This window comes from Pseudophryne corroboree, chromosome 1, assembly GCF_028390025.1.
Source record: "Pseudophryne corroboree isolate aPseCor3 chromosome 1, aPseCor3.hap2, whole genome shotgun sequence".
In the NCBI taxonomy this organism is placed as follows: Eukaryota; Metazoa; Chordata; class Amphibia; order Anura; family Myobatrachidae; genus Pseudophryne; species Pseudophryne corroboree.
Genome location: NC_086444.1, coordinates 949,795,975 through 949,814,561, shown reverse-complemented (window position 1 = coordinate 949,814,561; position 18,587 = coordinate 949,795,975). Strand labels below are relative to the sequence as shown.

The 18,587-nt window shown below is 43.5% G+C and overlaps 1 protein-coding gene across 1 annotated transcript in view; it reads left to right on the top strand.

Annotated features, from left to right (window-relative positions):
* Window positions 1-18,587, top strand: part of ANXA10 (annexin A10) — a 154,594-nt gene that overhangs the window by 50,511 nt on the left and 85,496 nt on the right. The window contains exons 3-4 of the mRNA XM_063946508.1: window positions 12,035-12,129; window positions 16,113-16,226. Coding sequence (XP_063802578.1) covers window positions 12,035-12,129; window positions 16,113-16,226 — 209 coding nt within the window. The remainder of the gene's footprint in view (window positions 1-12,034; window positions 12,130-16,112; window positions 16,227-18,587) is intronic.

The following is an 18,587-nucleotide window of genomic DNA, read 5'->3' as shown; positions in this document are numbered from 1 at the left end:
CAGTCACACTGGCAGTGGCACTCCTGCAGCAAAAGTGTGCACTGTTTAATTTTAATATAATATGTACTCCTGGCTCCTGCTATAACCTATAACTGGCACTGCAGTGCTCCCCAGTCTCCCCCACAATTATAAGCTGTGTGAGCTGAGCACAGTCAGATATATAATATATACATAGATGATGCAGCACACTGGGCTGAGCAGTGCACACAGATTTGGTATGTGACTGTCTTGTACTCCTGGCTCCTGCTATAACCTATAACTGGCACTGCAGTGCTCCCCAGTCTCCCCCACAATTATAAGCTGTGTGAGCTGAGCACAGTCAGATATATAATATATACATAGATGATGCAGGCATGCAGCACACTGGGCTGAGCAGTGCACACAGATATGGTATGTGACTGAGTCACTGTGTGTACCGTTTTTTTCAGGCAGAGAACGGATATATTAAATAAAACAACTGCACTGCTGGTGGTCACTGTGGTCAGTCACTAAACTCTGCACTCTCTTCTACAGTATCAGCCTCAGGTCAATCTCTCTCTCTCTCTCCTAATCTAAATGGAGAGGACGCCAGCCACGTCCTCTCCCTATCAATCTCAATGCACGTGTGAAAATGGCGGCGACGCGCGGCTCCTTATATAGAATCCGAGTCTCGCGAGAATCCGACAGCGTCATGATGACGTTCGGGCGCGCTCGGGTTAACCGAGCAAGGCGGGAAGATCCGAGTCGCGCTCATCTCTAATTTCTTCTTACTTCCGTTCCACGCTCTGTACGTATAGTATAAGATCTTGGTGCTACTTGTGCTTGCACAACACCTTTCTGCACCCAAATACCTTTCTCATGATCTCTGAGACGGACTTGATCACCCGATTTTAGATCAGATAAGCTTTTTGCTCGCCTGTCATGGAACAGTTTCTGTTTCGCCTGTTGACGTTCCTTACTCAGTCTGACCAACGCTGAGTTATGTGTATTAAGCAGTTCATCATGTATCAGGAGATTTGCTCTAATCCTCCTTCCCATCAGCATTTGTGCAGGAGAAAGTCCATTCTGTAAAGGTGTACTGCGGTAGATTAAAAGACTTTTGTAGAAATCTTCTTTACCTTCTTGAACTTTTTTCATGAGACTCTTTACAGTTTTTACTGAGCTTTCTACCAACTTATTTGAGCGTGGATAGTGGGGACTTGACGTAGTATGGACAAATTCCCACTCATCAGCAAATTGTCTAAATTCAGCACTGGAAAACTGAGGACCATTGTCAGTGAACACTTTAATAGGAACACCATGCCTTGCAAAGATTGACTTCATGCAACTGATTACGGCTTTACTAGTAGTTGTATGTAGTGTCTTCACCTCAGGGTAGTTAGAGTAATAATCAGTCACGACAATGTACATTTTCCCTTTACAATCAAACAAATCTGCGCCAACTTTCTGGTAGGTCTCTCTGGCACTGCGTGAGGACTCAGTGGCTCAACTTGTTGTTTCGGTCTATACGTAAGACATATTTCACATGTAGCTGTAGTCTGTGCTATGTCTTGGTTCATTCTTGGCCAATACATAACTTCACGCGCTCTCCGCTTACATTTTTCTTCTCCTAAGTGGCCCACATGTATCTTGCACAGTATAGTTTTAGTCGTGCAGGTATGACAAACCTATTGTCTTTGTAAATAATACCATCGACAACTGTAAGGTCACTGCGGTACATCCAATAATCATGAATAGACAGCGGGCACGCATGTTTTTCTGCTGGCTAACCTTTCAGAATGATATCTTTCAACACTTTCATTGTGTCATCTGTCTCAGTTTCTTTTCTAATCTGTTCTTGTCTTGCAAGAGACACTGGTAGAGAAGCTACGATCAAATTAACATAGGCTTCTATCTCTTCATCCATCAGACTTTTGGAACCTTCACTTTTGTCCACAGCACAATAAAGTGTATCAGCAATGTACATGTATTTGCCGGGACAGTACAGCAAGTGTACATCATATTTCTGTAGTCTGATAAGCATTCGTTGAATTCTCATGGGACAGTCATGTAATGATTTAGTCATGATAGCTACCAATGGCTTGTGGTCAGTTTTCACTGTAAATGTTTGACCATACACAAACGGATGAAATCGCTCACATGCATATGTGATCGATAGAAGTTCTTTTTCTATCTGAGCATACCTTGTTTCAGCACTTGTCAGTGCTCTTGATGCATAGATTACTGGTTGCCATGTATCCTCATGTTCTTGTAACAGCACTGAGCCTAGGCCAAATTGCGTAGCATCTGCAGAAATGTTTATTCTTTTCGCAGGATCAAAGAATTTTAGCACTGGTTGCTCTGTAATGATCTATTTTTAAGTTTTGCCAACTTTCTTCTTGTTCATGTGACCACATCCACTCGTTATCTTTGTCCAACAACCATCTAAGAGAGGCTGTTCGTTCAGAGAGTTGAGAAATAAACTTTCCTAAGTAAGTAATCATTCCTAGGAATCTTCTGACTTCGTCTTTGTTGTTAGGACGTTTCATGTTCACTATGGCTGATATTTTCCTTGGGTCTGGTTTTACACCTTGATCCGAGACCACGTCACCCATAAAGGTAAGTGTATTCACGCCAAATTCACATTTGTCCTTGTTTAGCTTTAGATTCACTTTCTTGACAAGTTCCATTACTTGTCTAAATCTACTGTAGAATCATGTTCTTCCTTTGTAGATCCCCAGACAATAATGTCATCCATCATTGTTTCAACACCTGGAATATGTTCAAAAATCATGTGTATCTTTTTGTGATATACTTCTGGAGCAGATAATATTCCATATGGTAGTCGAAGAAATCTGTATCCACCTTCTGGTGTATTAAATGTACAAAGCTTTGAGCTGGCCTCATCTAGCTTCATTTGCCAGAATCCTGGAGATGCATCCAATTTACTGAACCACTTTGCTTCCGCAAATTGCAACATGATTTCATCTCTGGTTGGTAGTTTGAAATGTTCTCGTTTAATAGCTTTGTTTAAATCTCTGGGGTCTAGACATATTCTGAGTTGTCCATTTTTCTTTTCAACAATTACTAAGGAGCTTACCCATTCAGTAGGCTCATCAACTTTCTGTATCACACCCAAGGCTTCCATGCAATTTAACTCTTGTTTCAGTTTTTCTCTCAGCGCAAACGGCAGTTTTCTACAGGGGTGTATCACTGAAGAAACTTGCGTGTCTATATTTATTTTATGCTCTCCAGGCAAACAAACAAGACCTTCAAACAAGTCTCTTTATTCTGTAAACATCGATTTGCAGTCATCATAAAAACTTTCTTTAGCAAGCTTAGTTTCTCACAGGAACTTAATCCTAGAATCGGTTGCACATTTTTATCCACAATCAGTAGAGATGTTTTAAACTATTGTCCCCTATATTTCAGTGTCACTAAGCATGTACCTTTCACAGGAATTTCCTCCCCAGTGTACCCTGTAACTTTCACTTTGGCTGGATGAATTTTAGGTTATACTCTAAAAGTCTTATAGTCTTGAAACGATATTAAATTCACCTGCGCACCAGTATCAAGCTTAAAGGGAATGACAATCTTGTTCACAGTTAAAGGGACAATCCATTCTTTCTTATCTGCACTGCAAAGTTCAATGCAATCCACAAAGAATTCCTCTGCTTTACAGCATGCACATTAGTTGTTTCACTTTTCATTTTACAGCATTTGGTAAAGTGATTAAGTCTACCACATTTCATGCAGGTTTTACCATAAGCCGGGCACATTTTAGGATTTTGAGCATTTCCACATCTACTACACATTTCCTTATTAGACTGTGGCTTAGACGGCTTCATTCTTGAGAATGGAGGTTTGCTTGGCTGTTTTCTGCACTACATAGACAGCACCATTAGCGTCCTTGTGTAACTTTTTGGCTTGAAATCTAGTTATTTCTGCAGATCTACACATAGTCACTGCCTTGTCTAGATTTAGGTCTTGCTCTCTCAGCAGTTTCTCTCTGAGTCCATTATCAGGTATTCCACAGACAATACGATCTCTAATCAGTGAATCCTTTAAATCACCAAACTCACAGGCTTTACTGAGTGATTGCAGCTCTGTAACATACTGATCACATCCATCTACAGACTTCTGATCACATGTGAAAAACTTATATCTTTCATATGTCACATTTTTCCTTGGCACAAAGTAATCTTCAAACTTTTGCATTATAGAAGATAGCACCATATTCTGCCCCTCAGCAAACTGAAAACTATTATAAATGTCCAGCACATTCTCTCCTATCACATGGAGGAAAATGGATGCCTTAGTTTTGTCAGCCTCTGTATCAGCTCCACATGCAGCAAGATATATATTAAACCTTTGCTTAAATCTTTTCCAGTTTTCAGACAAGTTACCAGACATCAGCATGCCGGTTGGAGGAGCCAGTTTATCCATGGTTACTCACTGTTTGAAGAGAGAAGCACATGGCAGGCTTTGCAGACACTGAGTATCACAGCCTTACAGACTGCTGCAGGATTCTTTCACACCCTGAGAGCACTAGCAGTCCAAGTTAAACTTCTTCTGACACCATGTTTTGTTCATATGTTTGTAAATCCAGTCATAAGGACACAGAGACATGTGAGTTCACTGCTGTGCTGTTTTATTCCATCACCAACTCCAGACACACTGCACACTGGACCACCCACTTCCCAGCATCCCCCTGGTCCTAGAGACCATCACTGAAGATTCAGGCTTATACATATTAGTAAGGGAGTGTCTCCAAATATTAAGCATTCTAATGCACTAGCATAACATATAGTAGTACAGTACAGTAGGCCATTGCTGTATCTTGCAGCTCTGTGTCACTTTTAGTATCCTGATCAGTGCTTAATATCTGTGCTCAGTGTCAGTGCTGCATTGTGGTGACCAGTATACTACAGTACAATAGTCCAGTGCTGTTCTCGCTGCTCAGTGTCAGTTCTCCGTAGTATCATCAGTGATCAGTATAATCTGTTCTCAGTATAATCAGTGCGCTGTTAGACGTGTGCCCGTTTTCCGCCATTAGTGCAGTGGGATTTAGACAATTGATGAAGTTATTGTGTCCCCGGTACAAAATCCCATCTAGATTCCACTTCACTAGCAGGTGATAGCGAGATTTTACCAATTAATATCACTGATTTATAATTATTAATTACAGTGATCTTGCCGAATAATTCCAGTGATTTTGTCATTTTCTTCCAGTCATTTGGACCAATAATACCATTGATTAGAACAAATAATTCCTGTGATATTGAGGTGTTTGTGTCGCTTAGCTTAGCCGTCCAGCGACCACAGTGCACCTCTTTTTCTCTTTTCTTTGCATCATGTGCTGTTTGGGGCTAATTTTTTAAAGTGCCATCCTGTCTGACACTGCAGTGCCACTCCTAGATGGGCCAGGTGTTTGTGCCGTACTCTTGGGTCGCTTAGCTTAGTCATCCAGCGACCTTGGTGCAAATTTTAGGACTAAAAATAATATTGTGAGGTGTTCAGAATAGACTGGAAATGAGTGGAAATTGTGGTTATTGAGGTTAATAAAACTATATGATAAAAATGACCCCCAAATTCTATGATTTAAGCTGTTTTTGAGGGTTTTTAAAAAAAAAAAACACCCGAATCCAAAACACACCCGAATCATCCAAAAAAATTTCAGGGAGGTTTTGCCAAAACGCGTCCGAATCCAAAACACGGCCGCGTAACCGAATCCAAAACCAAAACACAAAACCAGAAAAATTTCCGGTGCACATCTCTAAGAAAGTATATATATTTTCTAACTATTGTGCTATATGTTGTAAGTCCACATGTTTTATGTTGTATACTGGTATTAGGAGTCACTATTCTCCCCGATAAGATTTTTTAAAATTCATTATATATATATATATATATATATATTTATATATTGTTTCATGTACATTCAGATATATCTAACTTTATCAACAAAATATATATATATTTTTTTTACAATTGAGTACTATATATTGTGTATAAGGTGAGAAAAGTGCTGGAGTTTCCCCAGTTGTCTCAACTTCTGTTTCTTGGTGGTCACTGTAGTACACCACCCACCCTCCTAGCAGCTTGACCTACCTGCCCTCTATATAGAAGCGCAGCACCATCTCCACTTATAGGTAGAGAAGCGCAGCACCATCTCCTCTTTGTGTATGCATAATACCTGGAGAGGGCAACTGTCACATCCATTTCATGATGCTCCTATGAGAAACATTGGTGGGAGAGATCAGGGCTGATGTGTGAAAGAAAGTTACTGGCTCGCCAACATTGTATAAAGCAACAGTAAATATCCTCAGAAATCATTATTGAAAAATTAAAGCTAAGCCCTGCTTGGCTTCTGTGAGGAGAGAATTTTAGTTAATAATTTTGAAACTGTATATACTGTGTATATGCCATAGGCGCCGATTCTGTGGGTGCTCCTGGGCCTTAGCACCCACGGACCACAAGGAGCACCCACAGAACCAGCCGCTGCCCCAGTAGAGCTACCAGCCCTCGTCCCCGCAGTAGATTGAGATGCGCTGGGGGCTGCTGAAGTGCTTCTGTACCATAGCAATGTAAAAAAACAACAAAAAATGGCCACCACCGAAGAGGAGACTGACGCTAGAAGTCACATTTGACCTCTAGCACCTGTCTCCTCGGCGGCGGGCATTGTAAGAGGGTGTCTTTTTATACTGCTATGGTACAAAAGTGCTTCCGCAGCCCTCAGCGCATCTCAATCTACTGCGGGGGCTAGCAGTAACCACTGATGCCCGCACCCACCGTCCCTAACTTTACTGGGGCAGCGGCCAGGAGATTACTGGCAACACACAGGAAACCCCTGGCAACACACTGGAGACTCCTAGCAATGCACATGAAAACCCCTAGCAATGCACAGGAAACCCCTAGCAATGCGCATGAAACCCCTGGCAACACACAGGAGACCCCTAGCAATGTAAGTGTCATTATTGTGTGTGGGCATAAAATGGTGTCAGGGCCATAACTGTGTGTATCATAATATGTAATTGGCGTTAGTGTCTGGCATAATGCATAATGGGTATTATGGTGTTAGCATAACTTGTAACAGACATTACAGTGTGTGGAATAATGTGTAATAGACATTACAGTGTGTGGCATATTGCGTAGTGGACATTACGGCGTGTAGCATCATGCGTAATAGACATTACGGTGTATGGCATATTGTGTAATAGACATTACGGTGTGTGGCATATTGCATAATGGGCATTACGGTGTGTGGCATATTGTGTAATAAAACAAAAGCTAGACAAGAGAGCGCAGGCAGACTCCGCTGAAATATCACAATTTTAATATACACAGTGATCACATAATATGGTATACATAATTAATACTAGATTAAAGCCAATAAAAATCAATAAAAATCCGCACTAAAACTTCATATAATTCCACACAATTTAGTGCACTGATAACCTGATATGATGATGATGTATGGATTAACCCTCTGAGGAAACGACCAGACTGTGCCGGCCGAGAAACGCGCCAGGGCTGTTTCAGGATCCGACTACTTTTCATTTGACCACCTTAACTTCTTACGGCTTTTCACCCGTTCCAGCTCTACTCCACTGTCGGGTTAAATCTGCCCGAGCAAAGCCACCTGCACTGGTCCCTTTTTCCATACGGGGACCGTGGCTGCCAGCTCATCGCCTCGGATCAGCGGCATCCTGGATAATTATAGCACCGCCAGATGATCCGTAGAAGCGGCGAGCGATCACTGGTCTGATACGCTGCAGTAAGGAGAGAGCATCGGACTCAGCCGCCGGAGCTAGCGGCACCCGAGCACCTGTCAGTGTTCCATATACACCGAGGAAGTGGTAAGCGATATCACCACAATATGCTGCTACATTAAACAGAGCAGAACTGGTGCGGTGTCGACTTGGGGTAATAGAGGTCCAATCCATAATCAACAGTGCACTTGTTTTGTATTCATCTGACTTTAACCTGAACAAAGCAATTTCAAATATCAGTCTGCTATATGGATAATATCCAGACTTTCAGCATCTAAACATAAGCTGCCAACTTTCAGGACATATTAATCCATACATCATCATCATATCAGGTTATCAGTGCACTAAATTGTGTGGAATTATATGAAGTTTTAGTGCGGATTTTTATTGATTTTTATTGGCTTTAATCTAGTATTAATTATGTATACCATATTATGTGATCACTGTGTATATTAAAATTGTGATATTTCAGCGGAGTCTGCCTGCGCTCTCTTGTTTAGCTTTTGTTTTTTCACTTGCTTAGGGATTGCTAATACCCTAATCTTTTGGGAGCGGCAGGCAGCATTTTCAACATAGGCTCAAGGAGGCGCCTTTCTTTCTTGTAGTATTGTGTAATAGGCAATACGGTGTGTGGCATATTGTGTAATGGGCATTACGGTGTGTGGCATATTGTGTAATGGGCATTATGGTTGTGGCATAATGTGTAATGGGCATTACGGTGTGTTGCATAGCGTGTAATGGGCATTGTGGTGTGTTGCATAATGTGTAATGGGCATTAGTCACTGCCACGGCCGCCCATTCATTCCAGCTGTCGCCGAGCACCCACCAGCAAAAATATAAATCGGCACCTATGGCATGTCATGATCCTGACTGTATTTTTTATATTTGGTAACTTAACTCTGCCATCTGTCCTGGATCCTGTGTCTTTTCTGCTCACTAGGATAAACAGCTTGCCAGTACCATGAGTTTCCTGAGTGCTGAGAGGTAACGAGTTCCACCAATGTTGATTAACCTTCTGTGTTAACATTGAATTCAGCAAGTCTCTCTATGCGGTGCCTACACAGCAATCATTGTTGTCATTATACTATATGCCTCTCTGACTCCAGTGGCCACCAGATACATTCTCCACTGTGCACAGCTCTCTGGTGTTTGGGCCTAAAAGCCAACATCCTCTGTTTGTTTTAGGAGTTTAGGCTTCAGTGTTTTTCCAGCCTGCTAGGCCTCACTCCACATCAGAGCCTAACCTGGAGTACTGACATGACAGGGTCTGATCACCTGACCTGGAACTATCCAATCCTGCGCCAGCCTGAGACTCTCTGAATCACCTGACTCTGTTCACCAATCACCAAGGACCAGGATGTATAAGTAAAGAGACTTGTGTTACAAAGGGGGTCAGTTCCTTGTGTCACACAGCTCAGTGAGAGCTTAGTAGCTGAGCTCCCTAAGAGGTAACACTATTACTTTAGTTCCTGTAAAACTCTGCTCTATTGCTACCCAGTCTGGACTACAGTTGTGGTACCAGTTATATCCAGTATTCTTCAGTTTTGTCTTAAAGACACAGCCGCAGTATTCTTCAGTCTCGTCTTAAAGACACAGTCGCAGTATTCTTCAGTCTCATCTTAAATACACAGCCACAGTCTTCACTTCATCTTCATCCTCATCTTAAAGTCACAGCCACAGTCATTGTTCTACATACAGTTGCATTTCAGACTCGCCAGTAACCAGCACAGTTCCAGTCTCACCAGTAACCAGTCTGGTTCAACATCTTCAGCTCTTCCCCTAGATCTGCGTAACTCCAGATAACTGTTTCATAGTAACCTTGGGTACAGAAACACTCCTGTGACAGTATATCCAGTTCATACTTACTACTTTATCTCACTGATTCCCACAGACCAGCCAAATATACACATAGTCCTCCAGTTACCCGTACGGACTTCACATACACGCCGGGTTCACAAAAACCACAGTCATGACAGTAGGAACTGGCCACATGGACCTGGCCAAAAGTGTTTGTCTGACACGTGACCTCCTAAGCAATATTGCAGGACGTCTAGAGGGTTTGGAGTCATCACAAAATTAATTGGCACAATGTCTGCAGTGGAACTCTTTCTCCAGAGATTCTCGGACTCCATGTACTCAGACTCCTAACCAACTGCGGATTTTCTACCAGATGTTAATACAGTTACAAAAACTTTTGACTATTATTCTTTCTGTGATGCCTGAACTCCTCAGGAATGCCACCAACATTGTTGATCCTGTTTTGTCCCATCCAGTTACTAAAGTCTCTTCCTCTGTGCAAGGAAAAGTTGTTCATCAGAGCTATCGATGGCCTAAGCTCTCTGAAGCTGAATGTCAGTGGCGTAGGGAGCTACACCTCTGTCTTTACTGTGAAAATTCTGGTCATTTTGTTAAGGATTGTATTTTTCGCAAGCCAGGAAATGGTGACAAATCTCAGTATCATAGCACTCATGTCAACAAGTCATCTTTAGTAGTCTATCCTGCTACTGCTGATAGGGGTGTCAAGAAGGCTCCTCAAAATGAGACTCAAATTTATGACTGGGGTCCTGTGATTAAAAGACCCTATCCCAAGTTGGGTGTCCAGAAAAGAATGTTCAAGCCATTTAAATTTACAGAGAAGTCTGTCTTTGCAGCCCAAGGAGGGGCGTCTGTCTCTGCCACAGCTGCAGTATTCACCAGTTCCGTCTTAAAGCCACAGCCACAGTATTCATCAGTCTCGTCTTAAAGCCACAGCCACAGTAGTCTTCAGTCTCGTCTTAAAGTCACAGTAGTCTTCAGTCTTGTCTTAAAGCCACAGCTGCAGTATTCATCAGTCTTGTCTTAAAGCCACAGTCACAGTATTCTTCAGTCTCGTCTTAAAGCCACAGCTGCAGTATTTTTCAGTCTCGTCTTAAAGCCACAGCTGCAGTATTCATTAGAGATGAGCGGATTCGGTTTTACTCGGTTTTACTCGGTTCTCAAAACCGAATCTTATTGGCTCACGGATGTCACGTGTTTTGGATAGCCAATAAGATTCGGTTTTGAGAACCGAGTAAAACCGAGTAAAACCGAATCCGCTCATCTCTAGTATTCATCAGTCTCGTCTTAAAGACACAGCTGCAGTATTCTTCAGTCTTGTCTTAAAGACACAGCCACAGTCTTCAGTTCAACTTCAGCCTTGTCTTAAAGTCACAGCCACAGTCATTGTCTATATACAGTTGCATTTCCAGTTATACTAGTACCCAGCCCGGTTCACAGTGCGGTTCTCAGTTTCACCGGTAACCAGCCTGGTTCTCAATCTCACCAGTAACCAGCCCAGTTCCAGTCTCACCGGTAACAAGCCTGGTTCAACATCTTCAGCTCTTCCCCCAGATCTGTGTAACTCCAGAGAACCTGTTTCATAGTAACCTTGGGTATACAAACACTTGCTCCTGTGACAATATATCCAGTTCAATCTCACCAATACATTCACCATCCTGCTATCAACACCAAGTCCATGGTGATCCAGTGGTCAGGATACAGCTCCCTCTGCTGAGGCCCAGGTTCAAACCCCGGTCAGGGATTGCTCCTTACTACTTCATCTCACCGATTCCCACAGACCAGCCAAATATACACATAGTCCTCCAGTTACCCACATGGACTTCACATACATGCCGGGTTCACAAAAACCATAGTCATGACATGGCATACCCTCCAACATTTTAAACATAAAAATCGGTACAAATTAGGATAGGGGGCATGGCCACACCCCTTTCCCTATACTTTCAATGGAAGTTTGGAGAGACAAAAATCGGTATACACCATAAAAAAAAGGTATTGTACCTGCTAAAAAGGTACAGTTGGAGGGTATGCTATGGTATATGCACTTTGTGTGAGGTACAGTAGTGTGACTGCATTGTCTAGTTACCCACTTATTATGTATAAAAACTATATATCTTTGACTTCAACATATTATGGCTCAGCTGATTTTGCATTTGTTATTCCTTCCATTAAATGACTCTCTGCTAGGTTGTAGCAAATCTGTAAATCAGTTGATTCATTTGTACCATGGTAGCGTAAACACTGAGATCAGTTCACCGTGTGTAAAGTACAACTTTTAGAGGGCTTATGAAATATTTATTGTCCATTTTGAGTGTTTTATTATGGCCTAGGCCAATGGAACCAAAATAAGACTTGAGATGACGGTAATTACTTTGCAAACCTTCCATTAATTTGTTATCTAGAATAGCCTACTTCCATTATTTTAAATACCACGGATAAATTGAGAGGTTTAGCTAATACATTTGCTTTGTGTTCTTTATCACCAGGTTGTGACAAGGACGTCTTGATAAATATTCTTACCCAGCGCTGCAATGCACAAAGAATTATGATTGCTGAAGCCTATGGGAGTTTGTATGGCAGGGTATAAAATATTTAAGTGCATTTTATATTGCTGTATATAAGAATTATGTCGTATTTGCTATTAGGCCACTAATAATCTTGTTATTACAGTTATATTGCTTTTTATATACTGTAAAAGTTTAGCTAGTCTTATAATATAAGTGGCTAAAAGACTAACATCATATTTATTATTTTGTTTTATTAAAATAATATGAAAAAGGGTGTTTTCACACCCTTTTCACATTATTTTTGTATCACCTGAATGTATTAACCACTTAACTGACAACTTTTTCCCCAAAAACCGCTCAGAAATTGTCGGGGAATTTTTATGAGTGAATTAGGTGAAGAACATGAATTTAACCATATCCAAAATAATTTTAGTTAAAAAAAAAGTGAATTTTTTTTAAAATATATTTTTCTCAAACATCGGAACATCAGTCGGGAAGAATGGCAACATCGGCACATTGGTAACATCGTGACCATTGCGATGTTACTTTTTACACCCAAGATAGCTGCCAGGTACACAGAGGTGGCTTAGGGGGGTTGTTTTACACTTTCCCAGCGGCTGCCATTGTCTGCAGCTGCTGGGTGGGGGGTCCTGCCGTGCTGACCGATCAGCAATGATCGGCAGCACGGCAACACTGAGGGGAGGCAGTGGCGTCACAAGGCGGGTGCGGGGGGTGCGGCCCGCACCCGGGTGTGACACCTGGAGGGGGTGACGCCAAATGTCAGCTCCTCCGTAGTGACAGGAGCCAGGTGCTGCAGTGTGAAATTCCGCTACAGCACCCGGCTCCTGTCATAGCAGAGGAGCCGACAGCACACTGAGACCGTCTCTGGGGGAAGCCCAGCATCTCCGGAGATGCTGGGCACGCCCCCAGAGTGACGATACCAGTATTCCCGCGAAGCCACGCCCCTAGCTGTAAGACCACGCCCCCTTTTTTGCCGCGATCGCGGCAGTACATCAGGGGTGCGCACCGGGTGTCACCACACCTGGTGACGCCTCTGAGGGGAGGGTGCAGGGAGGCTGAGGAGATCCCTCTGAGAGCAGCAGCGGAGGGAAGTTTCCCTTCCCTGCGGCTGCTACCACTCTCTATCTGACTGGTCGCATCCTGTGCGACCAGGTCAGATAAAACACTTGCTGGTATGGGCACATCGGATGTGACCATGACAGGCAAGTAGTTAAAGGGCTTTTGGTGCTGTTTTCGTTAAACACTGCTCAAAACCCTTCAATTCACTTTTTTTTTAGTAACCAAGTATGCATTTTCCATACTTCTAATGGGAAATGCGTTCTGGTCGCATTTACTAAAACAAAATTGTGAAAAAATCTAGCAGTGAGTCCTGTGATAATTACACCAGCTTCAGCATAGGGTTTACTGTGGATTCTGTACTTCTGCACAGCTTTCTATGCCCCTAGGCAGCAGGGCTGGTGCAAGGGTATTTGGCGCCTCCCTGCAAATTATAAATTTGCACCCTTCCTCCCACACTTAATAAAAGGACAGTGCGCACCGAAGTTTGGCGCCCTTCCCCCCCCCCCTCTCCCAATAGGGCTTGCACTTAACACTGCAGACTGGATTCCCGTGCACACTCCCCAGTCAGTGACAGCCCAACACTGCTCACCCGTACGGTGTCACCACCGGCTCCTCACTGTGTAGCTCGATCCCTCGGGTCTCCATCTACTGTACAGCTGGAAGGTGTTGTCAGCAAGGAATGGTAACTGCCTCACACAGGCACTTCAGCAGCACCCGGAGTGTGGAGGGAGTGAAAGATGCGGCCGCACCACAGCACGGAGAAAGCAGGAACCCAGATGCTGAAAGCCGGGAGAAGGGACGCCAGCTCAGTGCATGCCGCATGCACAGCTTCCGGACCCCGGCCTACTCAGCCAGGCAGCAACTATGTATAAGGGACACCGATGTGTTCCTGGTGCTTTCCGGTTTAGCCTTGACCCCTTACATCACCAGCTCCTCACTCAGGGTTGCTGTCGGATGTCACCTGATGTCTGCAGGCCAGAGCACCGAGACATTCACAGAGGAGGAGCGAGCGCCGCTGATGATAGACGCTGCGCTCTGTGGCTCCTCTACTACAGCAACTGAAAAATGGGTACAAATGGAATGGGGGACAACGGAGGAAGTGCCCCATTCTGGGCTCGAACCCGGTGGCAACAGACTCCGTTGTCTCTGGCTGTTCCGCACCCCTGGACAGACACATAGATAGATAGACATATAGACAGACATATAATAGCCACATAGATAGATGACAGACAGACACATAGATAGACAGACAGTCAGTCAGTCAGATAGATAGATAGATAGATAGATAGATAGATAGATAGACACATAGATAGATAGACATATAGACAGACAGACATATATTAACCACATAGATAGATGATAGATAGATAGATAGATAGATAGATAGATAGATAGATAGATAGATAGATAGATAGATAAATAGACAGACCCATAGATAGATAGACACATAGATAGATAGACACATAGATAGATAGACACATAGATAGATAGATAGATAGATAGATAGATAGATAGATAGATAGATAGATAGATAGATAGACAGACATACAGACAATCACACATAAAAAAAAAACTCACTTCGTTCCTCTGTACTGGTCCCGGGTAGTCTCTCTATTGTTCCTGAGTCCTGGCAGGTGATTAAATGGCTCCGTCCATGGAGATGGGGGCATCTAGTGGCTCCTGGCAGTACTGCAGTCAGCAGTAACTGCAGCTCTCTGCTCCCATAGTCAGTTCACTTCCTCCTGCTAGCGCCACTGCGCTGACACAGGACGGGAGGAGGTGACATCAGTGGCGTGGCTGGAGTGGAGACTGGAAGAGTCGCGATCCAGGAGGCTGGCTGCCGCTGCTTGTACAGTAATAGGCACAGCGGCAGCCGGCAGTAACAGCGCACAGCACAGGGACGCAGATCAGGGAGAGCGCCTCTCCTGTCTGGCGCCTACCTGCACTGCATCCCTTTGCTGAGCGAGTTCCGCTGGCTCTGCTAGGCAGAGAAAGCTGTGCAGGGAGCTGGCAGTGTGATCAGTTATCACTGTGAAAAAGAAAAAAAAATCATACCTACCAAGGGACCAATGATTAGGGCTCCAGTGTAGGCTGCCGGTCATCCAGGCTCTCTGCCGCTCCTTTGACTTCATGCTTGGTTTGTGCTCAGACATGCACTGTCAAGTGTGGGATCCTTATATAGACAGGTGTGTGCTTTTCCAAATCATGTCCAATCAACTGAATTTACCACAGGTGGACTCCAATTAAGCTGTAGGAACATCTTAAGGATGATCAGTGGAAACAGGATGCACCTGAGCTCAATTTTGAGCTTCATGGCAAAGGCAGTGAATACTTAAGTACATGTGATTTCTTAGTTTTTATTTTTTATAAATTTGCAAAAATATGAAAAACTTTTTTCACGTTGTCATTATGGGGTATTGTTTGTAGAATTTTTAGGGAAAAAATGAATTTATTCCATTTTGGAATAAGGCTGTAACATAACAAAATGTGGAAAAAGTGAAGTGCTGTGAATACTTTTTGGATGCACTGTATACGTTAGTCCTATAAATCTCAACTACATGAATATTTGAAGAATTGTTAAGGTATATTAAAATATACTGTTTATGCTAGGCTGGTAAAACAGCCTGCCGCGGCGTGAATAGATGCAGTGGGCACACACATGATGTCTATTCACATTAAAGGTAGAGCTTGGGGGAAGCCCAGCACCTTCATAGGTGCTTGGGGCGCCCCCAGGAATAACCCTGACGGCTGGAGTACGCCTCCATTAGTGAAGTAGAGGGGGCTGCACCGCCATCAATAGTGACGCTTGGGCGGCTGCTCCGCCTCCCCGGCTGGTCAGGTCCCCTTTTTGTGTGCACATACTTCCATGGTACCCCTATGCCCTGCTCATTCCTAGGGGGAACACTAAAAATAAATATGTGCACTTGATGAAATTGCTTAAAGCATTCTGTTTCCTAACTAATTGTCTTTTTTAAAGAATCTGATTGAAGACTTGAGGGAAAATCTTGATGGCCACCTCAAGGAAGTCATGGTGGGCTTGATGTACTCTTTTCCAGCTTACGATGCCCATGAACTCTATCATGCAATGAAGGTAATAATCACTTTATTAAATTCAGTAACTCCAACAGTTTTTTTTTTTTTTTTTTTGGTGGGGAATGAATGGTTTTGCAGGGAAAGATGGAGACAAAGTCTAGCTTATGATGAGAATCTGTGGGTGTTGGTAATGTTTGTTGCTTAGTCTAGGCTATGTACTTCTATGCATATGCTTATGCACTTACAAGGAAATGCACTGTAGTTGGGGGAAGTTGCCACAGGTGTAGAAAATCAAGCACCTAGCCATGCAGTCTCCATTTGCAAATATTTGTGATACAAAATGGGTCTTTCTGAAGAGCTTAGTAACTTCAAGGGTGGTACTGTGATAGGGTGTTACCTTTATAATAAGACGGTTTGTGAAACTTCATCCCTGCTGGATATTGCATGGTCACCTGTAAGTGATATTATTAGAAAGTGGAAGCATTTAGGAAACAACAGCAACTAAACCACGAAGCAGAAGACCATGTAAAATCACAGAGCTAAGGCGCATGGTGCATAAAAATCACCAAAGCTCTGCTTATTCCATAGCTGAAGAGTTCAAACCTTCCACTGGCATTAATGTAAGCACAAAAACTGTGCGGCGGGAGCTTAATGGAATGGGTTTCAATGGCCAAGCAGCTGCATGCAAGCTTTACATCACCAACTCCAATACCAAGCGTCAAACGGAGTGGTGTAAAGCACACCAAAACGTGTTCTGTGGTATGATGAATCATGCTTCTCTGTTTGGCAGACAGATGGGCGAGTCTGGGTTTGGCAGATGTCGGGAGAACATTACTTGTCTGACTGCATTATGCTAACTGTGAATATTTGTGGAAGAGGGATAATGGTATGGGGCTGTTTTTCAGGGTTTGGACTAGGCCACTTATCTCTAGTGAAGGGCTATCTTGATGATTCAGCATACCACCATCTCTATCCCCCCTAATATCTTTATTACTGTTGACAAAACCATCACCTCCCCATTCCCCAACTCAGTTGCTTGGGCATCACTCTTGACTCCTTTCTCTCCTTCTCCCCCCACATCCAATCTCTGGCTCAATCCTGGCGGTTCCAGCTATGCAAAATTGCTCGCATCAGGCCATTCCTCTCCCATAGTGTGACCAAACTTATTATCCACTCACTAGTTTGACTATTGCAACATTCTCCTCACTGGCCTCCCACTCTCCCATCTCGCTCTACTCTGATCTGTTTTCATCTCTGCAGCTAGACTTATCTTCCTATCCCACCACTCCACATCTGCCACTTCCCTTCGACAAAACCTGAACTGGCTCTCATTCCCCTACAGAATCCTCTTTAAACTCCTCACCATCACATACAAGGACCTCTCTAACTCCACTGCTCCCTACATCTTCAACCTCATCTCCCTACATACTCTCTCCCACCCTCTACAGTCAGCTAGTGACCATCATCTCTCCTCCACCCTGGTCACTACATCCCACACGCAAATCCAAGATTTTGCCTGGGCTGCCTTCTTTACTGGAACAAGCTCCCTCGCTCTATTAGACTCTCACCAACCTTGCAAACCTTCAGATGGGCACTGAAAACTCACCTGTTCCTCAAAGCTTACCCTTTGGCATTACCTAGTCTTGAGGCTGCTCCAAACCCCCTGCCTCATGCCTTGGCCATCTCTGCCTTGCTTACTTCCTGCCATTAGGTCACCTTCGGCTTGCTTGTGCCTCATGTCACCTGTCTGCCTCCCCCTTCCCACTAAATTAACTAATAAATTGTGATGTAAATATTTCGTTCCATTAAATCAGCATTTTCAAGCTTTACCATTACAGTCCAGGTTTTAAGGATTTCATGCTTGACTCCAGATGATTAAATTAAACTGACTGAGGTACTGTACTACTTAAGTCATCTGTGGTCAAGCATGGATATCCTTAAAATCTGGACTGTAATGACAAGAGTTTGGGAAACTGCACTGAATGGATGAAAATAATTTTGAAAAGAAACACAAGAAATGTTGTTGCATTCTATTTTTTCTCAAAATGTAATTGTGTACACTGAGAAAAACTAGCAGATTGCCAAATTAGGCCGAGACATAAAGGGGTGCAAAACCCCCATACATGGATTGAGTAAGACGAAGGGGTGGCATAGGCAAATGCAAGGGGGGGGGGGGGTTCCAGTTGCCCAGAAACCCCCTTTCCCGACAGTTTGGCCAGCGGCCACTGCATGCAGTATAAAGAGCGGAATGGAGATGCTACACATACGCAGTGGCAGCAGATTTTCCTACCAAGTCTGGTGTGTGTGTGTGTGTGTGTGTGTGTGTGTGTGTGTGTGTGTGTGTGTGTGTGTGTGTGTGTGTGTGTGTGTGCTCAATCATCGTGCCAGAGAGAGAATCTGGTAAGTGCAGTAGCTTGCA